Below are 18859 nucleotides of genomic sequence, written 5' to 3'. Positions count from 1 at the left end.
CTGATGAATCTGACACGAAGGTAGTTACAAGAATAGTTGAGACATCCCAGCTGAAGTTTTACCAAAATTTGAGGACCAAGTTCTCTGTCTGGTATGGTATTTTTACAGCCTGGAGGCCATGTTTTACTCCCTTGTTTTGGTGTGTTCAGTGCTGTAAATGGTTTCCAATACAAGTGCTAATTCTGGGTTTTTGTGCATGGAGGGCGCAGTGATCATGTGTTCTCTGTCTATACAGGATTTTGTGTGATATCGAGGAAAATCTTTTAAAAAGTTAATAACCTCTGTTGGTGATACTGCATCACAGAGGAGGACATGCCTTGCAGCTGTGCTGTAAAGATAAATTCCATAGGTTCTGCCATATTGCTCTCCAGAATGCAGCAGGATTGAGTTGGTGCCAGAGTTCAGTGAATTTGAGTAAACCACAGTTTGTTAGTGATTGCTGTCCCATAATGGTTTCTCTGAAAGTGTACGGAGTGTTGTAGTCTTTTCAGCCGTCTGGGGATGTCAGCTGTGCACTAGAGCTTTGGACTCTTAAAATGATTCAAGCAGTGTATTTTTAGTGTCTTTCCCATGCTCTGTTCTGGTGTTCATTCGTATACATAAAGACTTTTCTTTTTCTTTTTTAAACCAGGGCTGGACATAAAAAATGAAGAAATTACAAAACTGCTTTCATGTTGACAGTTTTATCATGCCAGATTTCCCATAAAAAGAAGCCACATTAAGAAGTTTTGTGGCTCTTGACAATTCTGGCCCTTTTTTTTTTTTTCACTGTGAAAATGATTGATGCAAGTCCTCTGTGCTGTCTTTGGAGTGTTGCTATGCTCTGTCTTGTGAACTAGTCATCTATAATTACTGCTCCCACGTTCTTCTGTCCCTCTCCATCCCAGCAACGATCACTTGATTTGGCAGCAGTTTGTAATTTTGTATAAGGTATTAAAAAAATCTTCAGAAATGGTCTGTTCATGAAGTAGTTAACATTTGGAGAAATAGGCATGGAATTTGCATTATTAGTGAAAAAAAGGAGAAAAGATGTGCCAAGTTTCTTTCAATTTAGGTTTTGGAATTCTAATGTAATTTTGTATCTTACCAGTTTCTAATTATTTCTTAATGTGTTAAATATTTAGCCTTTTGATCTGTCCTTGCATTTTCTGAAATGTATCTTTGGTAGTTTCTTTCCTTGCAGAAACCTCTGTCCTGCTACTTCTGCAGTGACGGTCCACTACTCTGCACAGTTGTACTTTAAGGTAGAAATGAGAAACTTGGACAGTTTCAGTTTGTGTCTAACAATTTCAAAATCTCAAAAAGTGTCACATTAGTTCAGCATAGCTCATAGCAAACTTACAGGGCTGGCTTTGTTTTCTCTTTAAGATGCAGACCATATAAATAAATTTCCATCGAGGAATGAAAAAAACATGAGTATCAACCTAAAATATTTCCATAATATTTTATCCCTGCTTTATATGAGATGTTTGTGTATCAGATTGGGCTGTGTACAAAGAATAGGTACATTTACAATTTTCTCTGTGCCTGTAAAAAGCTACAGCTATGAAGAGAAAGGATACCTGCTTCCAGATCTTTCTTGGTTGCAGCTAAAGTCCACTTAAAAGTATTAGTCGAAAGAAATAATGGGACTTAGACTGCGTTGTTAAATCTTGCTATGTGATTTGAAACCGATTCCATTTTTTCTACGTTAATAATGCAAATTCCACTTGATCCCATCTGCCTAATCATGTCACATAATCAGAAATCATAACATGTTTCATTCCAATATATGCAACTTGGGTGGTAGGATTATCCGCAGAAGAAAGCACAGAGCTGTTGGTTTGTTCTATATCAGACAACTGACTTTACCAGGTCTGAATAAGAAAGACTGTTATAATTCAAAATCACATAGTTCCAAAATGCCAACAAAAAACAGAATTAAGAATTTCCCCTTATGACACAGAAAACCTAAGAAGCATCATAGCTACACCAGGCTGTGCTACCAGGGTGAGAGATGCTTCTCCTTGGACTTTTTTGTCCTGTGTCTGTTTGGTGACAGTGTTTGTGCAGGGAGCTGGCATGGCTGTTGCTCCTGCCGGGAGCCTGACTGTTACTCCCTCATGCTGTACCAAGCAGAACAGAAGGGGGGAGTTATCAACAGGACAGTGCGAAGGAGGCAGCATCATGCTTGCGCTTGATTTAGTGAATGAAGGTGGTTTCAAACAGGATGACCCATAGGAGATACCTAGATACAAGGAGCCTCCAGAAGGAGAGAAGGGAGGAGATGGTGAAGAAGCAGAGGGGTGTAGCTAGGGAAGAGGATGTTGCCATGCCCAAAAGAAACATCCTCTGGTGTTTTTTGCCTTCTGGGTGTTTCAGTAGACAGACTGAATTTTACCCTTCTTCAACTAAGGGAAGCTTCCCTTATTTTGCATCTGAGAAAATCATGAGTTTGGCTTAGCAGAAGAGGAGGGAGACAAAAGAGCTGATCAAAAATGTCTTCTCATGTCTTCTAACTGACTCTTCTCTTGTTCCATTTCTCCAAAACAGCTTCTGGAGGAAGGCTGGAGGGTGGTGAAACCAGGACCACAACCAAGGCATTCTAGCAAAGAATGCCTGTGGGGCTGCGTGATGCAGGGGTCTCAAGAAAGAGTTGTGAATAACTACAGGACTGGAAGATGAGATGAAATGCAAACAGTGATGTATAACTGATCCATTTGAATGTTTAGGCTTGGGGAATGTCTGGAATCCCCGTTCCTGCAGGCCCTTTCATACAATTATGCACAATTTAATTTTTATTGCTTCATGGAATCAGCACCCACACAGTGGCTGTAGCAAACCCACCTCACTCTAATGAAAGAGCAGACAATGCTGTAGCTGTCAGACATTTGTGGGGTAGAACAAGCAATTTAGAAATCAAGTAGTTCAGATCAAAATTAGATTCAGTGCGAAACTCCTACGTATGCATTTTAACCTTGTGATTTTTTTATTTGAGAGCAATAAGATCAGTCTTAATGGAAGGTTATTTTCTTTCCTTAATTTGAGAATTTATGAATAATGTTACAGTTTTTTAGAAGCCAAAACCGAGTTTACTGTTTTAAAAGATAGTCTGGCAGTGCTGAATGGCAGAAAAATATTTCCTGTCTATTCTACTTTCCAGTTACGCATGTGCACCTATAGACTTCTGTGATATCATATTTCATTACAATTTGTTAAGCTAAATTTGACATCAGTTAGACTTTCATATAGGTGTATTTCTGTTCTGTCAGATTTTCATTAAAACGGCTTTTTTTTAAGAGCGGTTCTTTACAATTAGTATTATAAATTCTTTACTACACTGGAGTGAAATATTTGGGTTGTGCTAGATATTTCTGTGAAAGCATCACCACAGTGACTAGCAGTGATGGTCAAGAAAACCAAATCAATGTTTTCTAACAATTATTAGGAAAGGAATAGCTACTAAAATAGTGAATGTCTGCTTGCCACAACAGCAATCTGTAGTTCACTTTTGGTGCATGGTTCTGGTTCCTCACAGAAAGAAGGATAAAATTAACTGGAAAAAGTTTTTAGGAGGGCAGCTAGGATAAAAAGATAATTAAGCATGTATCCTGAAAACCATGACTGGCATGAAGAGGGTGGATGGAAATTGACTGTTCACTGCTTCTCTCAGTAATAAACATCATGGGAAAGTATGAGGAGTCACGTTCAAAACAAACAGGAGGAACTGATCCCCCCTGCAGTGGGGAGAAGGATATTAAGGATGCTGTAAATTTGTATGAAATCAGCGAACAAGTTTGTGGAGTAAAGCCCATGGAGGGTTACAGAAAATGTAGAAATCACAACAACGCAGGAAGTCCATGAGTAGAAAATAGTTGCTAGCTGAGAAACTGTTAGGAAAAAGCTTTATATACATTTGACATGTTTTTTCTTTTCTCTAGCACCTATTTATGGCACTTATAGACACAGGATAGTGGGCTAGATGAACCCATCTCCTGATCAAGTAGGGCTTTCTTGCTATAAAAGGTTTATTTACTTATTTAAACAACTTTAACCTCATAGCAGATTTGGTGAAATCATAAATATTTCTCTAAAGAAACATCACAAAAAAAGCCAATAGGCTTAATTATTCCCCTCTTATGGCAGTACCCCTAAGAAGGAAATAAGGGAACTTTGAAATGGTTTTTTACAATGTAGCCTTCATTTTAATAAGCTTTTATTTAAGATTTTCGCCTTGCACTTCTACTGATTTTGAAAAGGTCTGTAGGAGCCTGCATGTCTACACCAGTTCTTGGATCTAATCATTCTCCCAGGTTCTTTTTGAAATGTCTGTTATTCTTTCCAGTTATTTTATCAACAGCATGGATAATAACGTCTGGTCACATATGTTTGGTCTATATAATGTTTTGAAAATATACAAAACATAAACACAAATTTGCAAAGTAGCATTAACAGAGATGTAAAATTTTCTTTACTGTTACCTTGCAGTAAGAAAAGTGTCAGATATAATACTTAAAATCATGAACTATTGAATGAAAACTTCCCAATTATTTTTAAATTCCTCTACTTCTTCTAAGTACACTATAAAAATTACATCCAGTAAACAATACTAACAGCTAAATTCTGTGATGTACTGTAGTAATAAATGACTGCATTCTTTGCCATCCTACTCTGTACTGAATACAGCTTTATTTTCCAGACAATTCAACATTGTTGTTGGAACAACCCTGATGATAAAGTATTTCGGAAATCAGTTAGAAGAAGAATAAAACATACCGAAGTACAGGGCTAGTGGGTAAAGACCTGATGGCCAGCCTCTAAGACACTACTGGTAGTAAACATCTGTTGGAAAATCAAACATTTTGGGACAGTCTAATGATGGCTATCTTAATGTCCAGAGAGGTCAATTGCTAATGCTTCAAGCAAGATGTGAAAGCGCTTATGAAGCTTATAATTGTGCAGCGCTGAAAGGAGGGGTAGAAATTTGGCTTCAGCACACCTAGTAATAAGTTTATATTGAAGCATTGCCATCCTTTGCACTAATCTAGCTACAGAAGTTTACAGATACAAGGTCTTTACTGAGATATAGTGGGATTTACAAAAGTGCCCATTTGATTAAGAAACTAATCACATCAACTTGCAATAGCACTGATGAAGTTCAGTCACCAGATGCTCCTGCAAATCCCATCTATAATTTGCTTCAGTAATATTCCACTGCCTGTCCGGCTGCTCTGCCCCTCTGCAAGGTAGAGAAAGGCTTTTAACAACATAACAACACCTCTATTGCGTCAGTGAAACCTGTCTTATAACCTGGTTGCTTGTCGGAGAAAAACAAAGTAGAGAAGCGAAGCTCAGAGCTGCCTCCAGTTCTGCTCTGCCACTAAAATTTCACATTTCTAAAATTGTCACTCTTGGTGCTCTTTTTAAAATAACATTAATTCAGAGGTCAGCAGTTAAGCATCCCAGCTACATAACATGTTGAAATCTGCCAGAATTTATCTTCCTGAAAAATTTCTGTTCTTGATTAATTTTTAATATTTGCTCTCCTCTTTTATGAGAAGTGAGTACTGAGCTCATTGTTAATTGCTGTTTGAGGGTTTGTTTCATTAACAGTGAGCTGGATTGAAAATGTAAATAATGTGTATGTTTGTAGCGTTAAATGTGCAGCATCCACCTCTGAAAGCACTATTTTGCAGTTGCAATATACTGAAAAAAACAGTTGTCTCTGATTATTTGCTGTTTCTTTGTTAGTTCTCAAAATATAAGAGTACCTATGGCACTGGTAGTTTCATTGCCAGAGAGCTGTAAAATTAATGCATCTTTAAACGAACTATGCCAAAGACAGTTGTAATTTCCTGCAGCATCAGTGGCATATGGCAACTCTACCTAAGTTCTATAAAATAACACTCATGGTGCCACCGGGTGGCATATGTGAAGGAGTATAACTCTTGTTGCTTTTCTTGATTTTTTAAGATGAAAGATGTGGCCTCTGCCCCAGGTTACTTTGCCAGCTGAAACCTCAGTCGAGGAACAATCTCCAGAACATTGTCAAGTCCAAGTGCTGAAGTTTCACTTCAAAGTCAGATTTGGATTTTTACTCAGTTATCTCAATTTTGTGAAAGCTTCTCTTTTCTCCCCTCACTCTTTCTCCGCCCTCTCAACCAAACCAATTTCCTTTGTGTTAAAATGCAAGTAGTCTTCTCCCGCTGACTGCCCAGTCATATTCTTTACCTCATTGATCTGTTTACTAGCTGCTCTCATTGACAGTGCAACTTTCTTTACCTTTGCTGTTCTCCACAGATGATCTTTGGCCTGATCCTGTGCTAAAGACATCTCACAAGATGTGCAAACGTTCTGAATTCTGTGGTAATCTCACACGTCCTAGCTGTGCTCCAGCAGAGTGTGCACACATATGCATACAGAGTGTGTATAAGTACACACTTCATGTAAACATTGCATACAAAATATATGTATGTATTTTACACAAACAACTCAGGGAACCAAGAAAGAAAAAGCCTTATGGATTAGCCAGTGTAGCAGAAGCTGCTCGACATGTGTGGGGGTAGAAGATTAGAAGTTGATTCATAGGCACAGCCTTGCCCGTCCCGGGCCCATCCAAGCTAATATAAATACAGAATAGTGTAATGCTTGTGTATTCATCAGTGCCAAGGGTGGACAGAATGCATTAGATGCAGCCTTACTGAAAAGGAAAGGAGGGTATGTATGCATATGTAGGAGTAGAGAGGAATTCATTCAATGGGCGGGGGGGGAGGGAGGTGTGTGTAAAAATATGTTATATTTGGATAACTCTTGAAATAAGTAATTGAACACATACAATTGCTATGTACTAAAAAAATCTGTGTTGTTCATATGAGAACGTTGTTCTTCAGTGCTGATACCAAGAGGGTGCAGTAAAGAAGTTGTCCTCAAATTTGTAAACATTCAAGTTGTGTTTTAAGTTACTTTTAATTAAGCTGAAAACAATGCAGTTGCTTGTCGCTGAAAGACAAAGGTTTATGTTTATGACTTTCTGAAAGGTTACATGCACTACAGTACAGCAACTGTGGTGAGAAACAGTGACAAACACCAGCTTCTTTGGAAAAATGCCATTGTTGATTAATTGCAATATATTTCAGCTGTGTGTAAATTTCTCACAGTTACCCAGTAAACACACTGGTTTCATTCTTCAGAGATTAACAATCTCTCTTGTGTGCTCAGGTTCTTTCCAGTTTAGTACACTGTGTCTTTTGAAGGATTTGTTTTCCTGGGTTGAATTTAAGAACTCAGAGCACCTTATCACACTTTCACTATCTCGCTCTCTAAGGGGGAAAGAAGAGGGGGGGAAAAATGCCCGTCGAGGCTTGTGCCAGCTAAATTCAAGCTCCCAGGGGATTTGTTTTTCTTTTGGAGTCAGATTAGATGTTCAAGCCAAGCGGTGTTATGGGGCTGCGAGTGGGTGTCTGCCGCACCCTGAAAGAGGCTAATCCCACAGCAGCACATTCCAAGCAGCTCACAGGTGCAAGGGCTTCGCTGGCCCTCACGTCCCCACGCCGTGGGTGGACTGAGCGCCTGGTGCCGAGCGCGGCCGCAGAGCTGTTAGTGATGACCGGCAGCAGGGAAACGTGGATGGCAGAGTTTCTCCAGGACAGACTCAAATGCCAAGTCTAATGCTCAGGTAAAGAAGAGAGACAATAAATGTTCTTGGTGGGATTTTGCAGCTAGGTTAATAAAGAAAGAGGCTTAATGTAGAGATCCAAGCTACAAGTAAATTAAATCACAGTATACATATGGCATGTACTTTAGGATTTCACTGTGGACTTTGAATTGCCTTATGAATTAATACTGAAGGAGTGTTTATGAAATAAGACAAAAAGAAGATAAGTTTCTTGCTCTGCTATTCTTGAAAATACTTTGCTATACTTTTCTAAACTTTTTACTACTTTGTTGTTTCGCATTGTAAGCAATAGTTTAATGAAGACTGTTTTTTGATTAATGTGTTGATTTCCTCAATTTATTCTGATTTTTTTATGAAGACTCTACGGCAAGTAACATAATTTATTATATCTCTGAACCTTGTACTTCACTGCAAATGATCTCTGTCACAGAAAGATAAATGGCATGGGGCAGTGAAACCAGATGCTTTCTTTTTAGTTTGGAAGGACAAGGAATTATGAAATGAGTAAATTGTCTATTTTGGCATTATTACTCTGACAGGTAGGGTAGTATATTGTATGAGATCTAAAAGCTGGAAAGTCTTTTTTCCTGATGTGAATAATCCGACTTTTATTTTTACAATATTATGTTTGAAGAAGTATGATGAAAATTGAAATGCAAATTATTCTTACATTTAAAATAGCTGGGTTTCTTTTCTACTTGCAAAGAGAGTATGAAAAAGAGTAGGAAAACAAATTTTAAATGTCACTTTCTTGGTTGTTGAAACTCTGCTTGTATACCTAAGGAAAAAAGTTTTCCATGGAGTACCTGTCATGGCACCGTTTTGTATTGATCTTGTGACTTAGTGAAATTGAAAAAGTGGCTGTCTTTAGAAAAGATACAGTAGGTCTATCTACTAAGCAAATTCACCAAGGTAAATTGTTTGTAGAAAAGTATGTAGAATTTATGAAATTTAATAAAGGATATTTTTAGTGAGTCTGGACAATATGAATGGTAGTCATATGCTGTGTAAGCTCTGCAGTAGGAATTAATTTGGGGTGACAGGAAGAAAAGTTATTCATGCTTTCTAGAGAAGATAAAAGATATTGCAGGCATGTATTTAGTGTTAAAATAAATAAGGATGGGGATAAACCTGATATTATTCTGTAAGTGTTGTCTTTTTGTCAAAAAGTTACTATGTATATATATAACAAAGGGGATTCATAAATCTGCAGCTTCTTATCAGTGTGTGTCTTCTTAAGAAAATATAGAAAGCTTGTGTACTCTTGGAGTTCAAAGGGTGAAAAATTTCAAGAATATGTGGTCCATACAGTAAAGTACATAATTTCAAATGTTAACATTGCAGTAGCTGAATAATAATGGTAATTTCCATTCTTTCTCTACAACATTCAACAAAAAGAAAAACTCTAATTTTGCCAGATAGTTTAGCTTCAAAACTTCTGCAGTGAGAGGGTCAAATGAAGTTCATAAAGTTCACTCTGGATGTCTTGACAGTCCTAGGAAGTTAGTTTGTAAAAAGACTTTCTTTGCCAGAAAAGACTACTAAATTGAGAAATTAGTCAATGATGCACTAGACTTCTAAGCTGATTTGACTGTATAATATACAATGTTGTGATTATGGTGATGATGATGATGATGATGATTATTTTCTACATCATAGGATTGTAAGCAGTTTAAAGTTATAATAAATTAGAACTTCAAGGTAATCTCTCCTGTGTAAAGTAAAACATTTTTAAATTTTTCAGAATTTGGATTTAACTGACCTTTGCTTAAACATGAAACAAACATTGCTACACATTCGATATTAACTTTCCTTTTGCTACAGTAAGGAAGAGCAATCAAATGTAGTTCTATTTAATGTTTTTAATAGACTTTTCGTTTTCCTGACCCTGAAAGTCATCTTAGAGTGTCTGTCATTCCTACAAAATACGAAGTCTAGCGGATTTTTCATATAAAAATGCAAGAAAAGCAAAGATAAAATATTGTTACATAACATGAGTGACCACTAGATCCAGTAAGGGATTATCTTCTGTGAAAAAGGCAAAATAATCATTTTTTATGTACTGAAAGGGAGAAGTAATGAATGTAGCTAGAAATTTTTATTATGGTATTTTAGAGTTTATACTAGTGACATGCATTGAGTCCAAGAAATTTCTGCAGTTCACAGTGATTTTCAAAACAGAATGCAGACTGAGTTGACAAAATGTTAGCATTACATAGTTAGTAAGGTAACATTAGTTAGTAAAGTTAATAGTTAGACAGGTCACTATCTAACCTTACATAGTAAAAGCTAACATTAGTTGGTTAGGTAATATTTATGGTTCTGTTTATGTTTTGCACTTCAGTAGGTATTTTTATTATTTAAACACATTTTATAAAATTTATCTTTAGGAAATCAGTTTTTAAAGGAAAGTTTCAACTCACTTACTCTATCTAGGAGTAGGTTTTAGAGAGCTTACTAGAAGTCATATTATGTGGAGTGAGGACTGTCCAGATAATTAAAAATATTTCTAAACTCTGAAAGTGTCTTGTTGGTTGTTCTGGGGTGTTTTTCTTTCCTACTCATCTATCCCTCTTTTAAAAAAGATGTCTTGCATATCTGAAAATTAAGACTGCACTGAGGGAGATTACTTGTTTTTCTGCAAATGTGTGTGGAAAGATCTTGAGTGTTATGAACAGGCATGGCTTCATTGAACTCAGTCAGTTTTAGAGGTTACACCAGCTGGTCATCTGACTCAATGTATTAAATTTTTTTGTGTCTCGTTTCAGAAATAGGTTTTCCGTCTTTTTTTTCCTCCATTAAGATGTTCACATATGAAACTATTTTCTGGCTCAGTGTTAAGCAGCACTCTCAATGCATGTATAAAAATATGCATTGGAATCATGATGTTATAAATTTGGTTGTGAGATGTTTATTTTCTAGTTTCTGAGATTATTTTTTTTTTAATTAGAGCTGATGCAGTTCTATCACTAAAATGGAAATAGACTTATTTTAAATATTTTTAATGAATAGGTGTGTTTTCTTTCCACTATGCAGAAAGCTTTACAGTTTGAATTAATTGTTCTCCTGTGATTCCTGCTGTGAAAATATTAATGACTGCATAAAAGTTATCTGGCTGGTGAATGTAAAAACAATCCGAAGAGCTTATGTCGAGTGCTTAGCTCTAGAAAGGAACCATATTTCTTGTGTAAAATCTTCACTCTGTGCAAAATGTGCACTGCGTATCTGCAGTCAGTGAAGTTTTCCTTCACATGTGAAATTTCTCTTCCGTTCTACTATAAATTGTGTTTAATAAGCAAACAGGGCTCACACCATTTCCTTTCTCTTTTTTAGGCGCAGAAATCATGGATAGAAAGAGCATTTTACAAAAGAGAATGTGTTCATATCATACCCAGCACCAAAGACCCCCATAGGTAACTGCATGTTACTTGTATGAAAAATGGAAGTCAATTAAAAGGAAATTTCCATATCTATGTGTGTATATGTATTTATATGGATATAAATTGTTTGTAAAGACTTATTTGATCAGAAGGTGATTGGATTACATCTGGAGTGATGGATTCCTATGGGCAGTATTTGGGTACATTTCAAAACTTATTTCATCCAAAAAAATATATAGGTGGATCAGCATCTACATTTAATTTCCTTGTCTTCTTAGTTCAATATTCAGCACCTTGAATATTTACCTAATTGGATGCGTGACACACAATGCTGTCTAAAGAAAACAATTGCAGTGAACTGCCAATTTAAAATACATGCTGGTCCATGCAAAACCTGATTATTTGGCATGATGTCATCTGAAGACAGTAGAAAATGTTCTTAAACTTCATTTTGTGTATATTTGGAACAAATCATGATTGTATTGAAATATGGGAGAGTCCAAAGTAAACAATAACATAGAAAGAAAAGGTAGTATCTGTACTATGTTGTTTCCACAAGTAGAGGTTTCAGATAGCATGGAAGTGATCAGCAGAGTTGAACAGGCAGTTTTTTTAAGATTGGTAGTATGTTTAAGATAGCTTGTTTCCCTGTTTGGTTTATTTGTGCACGTGACTCAAGTTTCTGTTTGTTTAATGTCATAGGTGTTGCTGTGGGCGTCTAATAGGTCAACATGTTGGACTGACTCCAAGCATCTCCGTTATTCAGAATGAGAAAAATGAAAGCAGGCTTACTCGCAATGACATCCAGTCGGAGAAGTGGTCCATCAGCAAGCACACGCAGCTCAGCCCGACGGACGCGTTTGGAACCATTGAGTTCCAAGGAGGAGGCCACTCCAATAAAGCCATGGTAACCATGTTTTTCTCTTAGATGAATAATGCTGCTAGCTCAAAAAAGGTATTCACAAAGAAAAAAAAGCATTCTTTCTTAACTTCATTTTAAAGTATTATTTAGCGTAAGACCGTACCGTATATTTTTATGTATCGTGCCAAAGAACAGGTGAACAGAATTAACGGTAAACGATGGAGTGCAGTGTAAGAGGGGCTGCCTTCAAGAAGACTGAAGACATGCTAATGTGCTGCTATCTTGATTTTCTTCCAATGGCTAGCCATCCATCTATTTCTCAATAACTTTAGAATTCAGCTATGGTTTCTCATTGCTGGATGTATCTGCAAGGCTGACAAGTTTAAAATATACCAAGTTGCTTTTAATATTCCTCCAGACATGTTTCAGAGGATAGACCAGTTAGACTTACTGGTTCATCTTTCAATTAAATAAGAGGCCCAGTAAGTGTCTAAGCTAGGCACCGGGAAATCCCTATTCTGCCACAGGTTTCCTTGGGCAAGTCACTGCATTGTAAAACAACGCTACGGAGAGATATCAAAGTATATAAATCTGAAAGCATTGCTCCACTAAGTTGGAGAGGTGTTTCCAGCACCCACACTAACCCATGCATGTATTTCTTCTATGTGGCGTTACATGAAAGGAAGAATCTCTCTGACTATATCTAAACTGCAGAACCTGGTACTTTGTGAATGAAAGATGAGTGTGTACCTAGCACATCATGGCCAAGACACTGCTTTGGGCAGCAGTGAGGGCAGAAGCAGAACCCCTGGGCGCTCTGCAGAATAACCTGCCCAGCAACCCAGCACCATCTTCTTTACCTGAATTCTTCCCAACAGGTCTGTCACATCTGTCATGGTACTAGATTAATTAGAGACAATGAAGAGCTCAGGTACTATGCTACCAAGAGCCAGATACTTTCCTCAGATGGATACACAGGTGCTGGAGACAGAATGATTACTTGAGTGGATGGTTCTGTTTGCCCAGATGGATGGCTTCTTTGAAACAGAAAACACTGTTGCACAAAGAAACATATAGAAAATTAGGTCATTACTCTGAGAGTATCACAGACACCTAACATACAGTTGATAATCAAACACCTAAAAATCTGCAAGACCATTGCTAGAGCGAGACTCTGATTCAGTAAATAGCATTTGTTTAGTGTGAATAAATGACACCTCCCCCAGCACTGAAGTAAACCAAATTGTGCTGTTGGTATCCTCACAAGGAGTGGGAACAAAACAGAGAGCTTTTCATCAAAACTGAGAAAGATTCAGAGAGATAGTAATCATAATGCTATTAACTGTATATGGATACATTGCATTTTGCATTAAATCTGTCTTTACGAGAAAGGGTAATCGCTATAGCTTTTTGAGTGATGTCCTTGAAGATCACTGTAAAGCACTAAGCTGCCCTGCCCAGATGAAAGTAGTCTTGGGCAGCCAAGAAATATTGAAAGGTTTAGGGAATCTATTGATAGAAATTTCTCTAGAGGATTTCTGGTCTTTGTTGGGATTCTGGTTCTCCTGGCACAGTCCTGTAGCAGAACAGGAGATGCCCCAAGGTATATGCTCGTTGCTCAAAGAAATGTACTTGAAATGAAACTGCAGAGATAAAATTGGAAGTAAGATAAAGAAAGGAAAAATCTTGTCATAGAGTGCAGTCAGGAACAAAACGATAAAGAGTTTAGAAAAAAAGAAGACAAAAAGGTGTTAAAAATCAGAGACACCTAAATAAGAAGTTAAAACTTTGGGATGAATACAGACAAAACATTTATTGCTGGTAAAACTCTGGATTTATTTTGACAGTACTAGAATCAGGAAGATAGTTATATCTGCCATCTATTCATAGTCATTAAACCCCACCCAACACATGGGAGCAACCAAATTCTTCATGAAATAAATAAGTGTATGAAAGCTCCAGAAATTCAATCATCCCACAAGTGGGAAAAGTGCTACAAATTAAACTATTCACTAAATATCTCTTTAATGGGTGTCGTGCTTGGTTGCTACCAGTGAGACAAACATCTTTCATATGACCAAATAACAAATAAGGAGGTCTGCACAACCAGTAATTGTGCATTTTTTTTAAACGGAAACAAAATAAAGAGCTTTGTTATTCTACGGTGTGTTTGTCACTGAGAACAGCGTGAAGGTGTCCTTATAGTCGTATTTCCAGCCTCAAACATTATTTTAGGATAGATTATAGTCAAAGAGCTGCCTAAGTAGTTGTTGCAGTTTTATTAGTAGAAAGGATGAAACTCCTGTCTCTGAATTTACTAGGTACAAGGTCTTTCCCATGAGAAGTAAATCTTAGCAAATCAAAAACTTTCTGTGAAGCCAAGAATTTGCTCAGTCAAAGCAATCAACCAATTTTGCGAGTAGAGGAGGAGAAAAGGAGTGTTTAAATTATCTTGAAAATAAGGCTTGGGAAAAGGAACAAGTACATAATAACCCTTGGAAACATTCTTGTTCAGATAATGTATTTTCAAACTCAAAAACAGAGCAGTCGGAACATCAACAGGAGCAGAGGGAGAGAAGGAAGAGGGAGCAAACATGATAAATGGACATTAGTTCTTTTCTAAAAATATGCTACTTAGTTATTTTCTAGCTACTGGATATCAACTATCACTATAGCATGCAAGCTGATTTTTGCTGACAATCATGGTAGGATAATATTGTGCCTGTTGGCTAATAGAATAACCCTGTAAAGCAGCAAGATTTAGCAAGCTGACCAGCCTCAAGCAAAGCCTCAGGAGAAGAATTTGGCATAAAATTCACCACCTGTTCCTTACTTTATTTCCTGAAATGAATGCCCACAGATGAAAATTTGTAAGCAAGGGAAGCACAGAACGGAGTAGTATCATCTTGGTCTGTGCTAACAGCAAAATTGGTAATTTTTTCTGAATCAGGCTACAAGGAATGACGTTGGATTTATTTATGGTAACCGTAACCTCAGATTTATGACTGGGAAATTGGTAGTTAATTAATGGAATAGATTAATGTGTGTAAGACTGACAGATAATTATTTCCTCCATTGCAAGTTAGAAAATTAGATTTTAATAATACCTATACAAATTTAATAGTAAATATATATGTATACTTCATATGTATATTTGAAACCTACAAATGCAGTGACGTAAGATTAAATCAGTTGCCACCAGGCAATTAACATTGGCATCTTTAGCTGTGAAAATGAAAGTTACACTGAAATTTTAATAAAACAGTGGATTCGGAACAAAACAGAAAAGGCAATGTAGCTTTACATGTTGCCAATAGAATTGGCTGTGCCATAAATTTCGTTTCCACAGGCACATAGAACAAAGATTCTCAAACAGCATGAATTTTGATAATACCATTGAGTTGTTAAAGTATCTTCAGTGGGGCTGCATTAAGCTGCTTAAATCACTAAAGTGAATAGCTAAGGGTGCAGCAGATTATATAGAAACATATAGCCGAGATTAGATAACATTGGTTAACAAGATCAGTTACTAAAGAGGCCTTTCTTTCAGCCTTCATGTAACTACAGATGGTCCTGCAACAACACTGTGGTTTTTAGATCTCTATCAGTCTCCTATTTTCTTTATAAGTGGCTCATCCCATTAATGTTTAAAAAACACATTTTACAGTTTTACGGTTCACATTTACACTGTTTTTACAGCAGATTTTCAATTTTTAAAACTGTAAAAAGATCTGAAAGTGATGTGGAGATATGTAAACTTTATTAACAGCTTTTGCAATAAATCAGTGGATTAAGAAAAGATAGGAAAATGAGTAGAATATTGAGATATGTAAACTTTATTAACAGCTTTTGCAATAAATCAGTGGATTAAGAAAAGATAGGAAAATTAGTAGAATATTATCTGCTTAGATCAGTTGGCTTTTAGTAGTTTAAGAAAGAACATGGATGAGTTCATCTAACTATATACTGGCAATTTATTATCCTAAGTCTAAGAGCAGTTATCAAACTAATGTGAGTGATTTCATTCCAATTATGAGCAATATTCTGAACAATTTCAAAATAGATTCTGTTCATTAATGGACCAGTTAAGACAATCTTGCTATGATGCATTTTGCACTGAACTTGTGACCAAACAGAACCAATATTTTGAATTCACTATCTGCCTTTCCATGCACAAAAAAATAACCCGTAACAGTTTTTCGTTAATTGGTATGCCCAGATTCCATGCCAACCTTTTTTAAAGAACTGCTAGTTACAGAACTGAGATTTCTTTGATCATGGTTTTTCAAGATTAGGTAGAAGATGGCTGTCTGAAAAGCCTTAGTGAGTTAAATACATTCCTCCTAATTGAATACATTCCAATGATAAATGTAATATGTACAATAAAAAGCTAACTTATGTTTGCAGCTGTAGAAGTAATAAAGTTTACTTGAGTGTTGTAAGCTTAACCTTTCTTCTGGTGCATGGAAACATAAAAGAACATCAACAGAATTCCAATGTACATAAACAGTTTCTTAGACAGACTTTCTGATATTCAGATCCTCAAAACATTATACTTTAGTAAGGATATTTGGATATCAGCCACATAAAAAGGGGTATTTCTGCTTTTAAAATATATTAAGTTTTTCAAAACTGTGTAAAAAGGATCTTAAAAGCCATCAGTGTTTTTGAGAGAAAAAAGAGATAATCCTGTAACTTCCCTAAACCATGAAAAAGGCAGCAAATACTGTTTTTGTTTTAGTAAATTAGTAGTTAAAGAATATTTACAGAAATTAAAGGACTGTGTCCTACATGGAGGAAAAGGGCAAATAACACAGAAAAGCTTCTATCCAAAGCCCATTTAAATCAATGAGGGTCCTTCCACTGACTATTTTGTGGAACTAGGATGAGGCCTTAGGATGTTAAGACGATAATTAACTTACAAGGAACCAGTCTGGTTTCAGTCCAAGTGATGGTTGTTCTGTCGAATTCAGTGGGCATTACATCAGGCCTATTTTTTATGTGAAAATCAAACTTTGAGGGAATCAGTCTTTAGCTTGAGGAAGTGTCTGCAGTGGTGGAATCTTATTTAAATGTAGGTGAAATAGCCACCCAGTATCTGCATGCATCAAAGCGAAACAAAGGAGCAATGTTAGACTGCAGATCACAAAATGTTCTCTGAAGATATTTTCTTTGAAGAAACAGAACAAAATTCTGAATGTTTCTCTTTTATTCACTGAGACTCTCATTTTCAATCATTCACCATGTACTTTAATGAGACAGCTGTGCCTGAGTAACAGAGCAGTAATTTTACTACTCAGGAACATCTACTTTTGCCATAGCACGTTGGAGTCCAGCTTGCAAGGATCTGGCTGTTTGACTGATGAGGGCACAGTTATTTTTCAGGAAACTGCCTGATAAAAAAGTGAAACAACTATTGGCATCAAATGCCACCATTGCTGACTACTTCTGTGCTAGTTTGGGGATCAGATGGGCATCACAGCTTGAACTTGACGATTTATCATTTTACAGTGTTATGCTTATGTCAGTCAGGTCGGTCCATAGGTTTTGTAGTTCAAAACTGTAGTTTTGCTTCCTATCTCACCCTGCTCTGCTGACATATAACAACTGAAATCTTATATCCCATCCACACACCTCTCCCATAAAGAATGGGTTGAATTATGTGCCACTAGAACTGATCATTTCTACAGCTGATAGACACACCAGACATGGAATTTCAGGGTAACAGAGCAGTGGTTTAGTGTAGATTTACATGTAAATTTTAAATCTGCCTCCAGAGGCTATAGCAAAAGAATTCAGGAATGGCAGAAATACTCATAAAGATTTTAAACAAAAACTGAAAAGGCAGAATATTCTGCTACCAGATTGAAAGAAATTAATTTTTAATATGGACAAAAAAGGCCTTAAAAGTGTTAATTCATAATTTAATGCATACTTTGAACGGGATGACAAAAGAATTCTCTTGTACTTATCTAGTTAGCATGTTAGGTAATATCAAAAGAGTAATCCCAAGCATACTAAACTGAAAGTGGCCTCTGTAAGAGCAAAAATAAGTCAGACATTCATAAAAATTGAGGTCTATGTGCAGAAGAAAGATCATGATATTTGGCACCATTGCCCTTCTCAGAAAACTTGTGAAACTAATGCTTATCCATGATGATTTAAATTTTAATTTACATGAAAAAAATTTTCAGGTTTATCTGTGCTTAAATTTCTTCTTTATAAAGTAAAATTAATTCTTATCATAAGTATAGAAGAGTTTTGCCTTTACTCTGTAAAGAGTAAGCAGTTGTCTGTAATAAAAGATGGCTACATTTCAAATAAATGTAAGAAAATATTTCTTCTAACTTTGTGATTCATTATATAGATTTATATGTATTGAAATTTGGAGGTCTTAGTGAAAGAGAGGAGAAAGAGATTTTTGCCAATTAATACATAGATTTAAGAAGGTAGGGACAGTGAAGTCACCCATTCTGGCAGATAAAACAGTGCTAAAGAAGCAAATAAACAGTCACTGGCTGGATTAGATGATATATATCTGATGCCATTTATACCTTCATCTTAATATCATCCCAGATGAGGCAGTGGCCTCTGTTTTCAGGACATTTTTGTGGCCATTACTAATATGAATTCACTTTGTTTCTCTTCTTACAAGTCCCAGTCTGTCTTCACCAAAAAACAAAGGTACCGGTGAGTCCAAGACATAATCTCCATAGTTTGATGAGCAGAGGTTTCGTGGAGGCCCCCTGAAGGATGTTGTCTATCTGTTAAAGCCTACAGTGTTAACAAGGCATTGCCCTTTGCAACCTCAGCTTTCCCTAAGGGTATGAGCAAAGGGCGTAAGGATCAGTCTCCTTACAACTCTTTTGGTGTGTTAAAACTTTGACTGTTATCAATTCCTAATCAAAATTATTAGCTTCACCATCTGGTCAGTGAGTTTTCTCAACTCCCACACAGAAATTG

The 18859-nt window shown here is 36.5% G+C and overlaps 1 protein-coding gene across 4 annotated transcripts in view; it reads left to right on the top strand.

Annotated features, from left to right (window-relative positions):
- The window catches only part of TRPM3 (transient receptor potential cation channel subfamily M member 3), a 299284-nt gene that overhangs the window by 132047 nt on the left and 148378 nt on the right, over positions 1 to 18859 (top strand). For all 4 annotated transcript variants that reach the window (XM_075410530.1, XM_075410529.1, XM_075410528.1 and 1 more), the window contains exons 2-3: positions 10988 to 11067; positions 11737 to 11941. In XM_075410530.1, coding sequence (XP_075266645.1) covers positions 10988 to 11067; positions 11737 to 11941 — 285 coding nt within the window. The remainder of the gene's footprint in view (positions 1 to 10987; positions 11068 to 11736; positions 11942 to 18859) is intronic.

This window comes from Opisthocomus hoazin, chromosome Z (assembly GCF_030867145.1).
Source record: "Opisthocomus hoazin isolate bOpiHoa1 chromosome Z, bOpiHoa1.hap1, whole genome shotgun sequence".
Taxonomy (NCBI): domain Eukaryota; kingdom Metazoa; phylum Chordata; class Aves; order Opisthocomiformes; family Opisthocomidae; genus Opisthocomus; species Opisthocomus hoazin.
The sequence above is the reverse complement of the archived record's forward strand: the minus strand, read 5'-3'. Positions and strand labels throughout refer to the sequence as shown.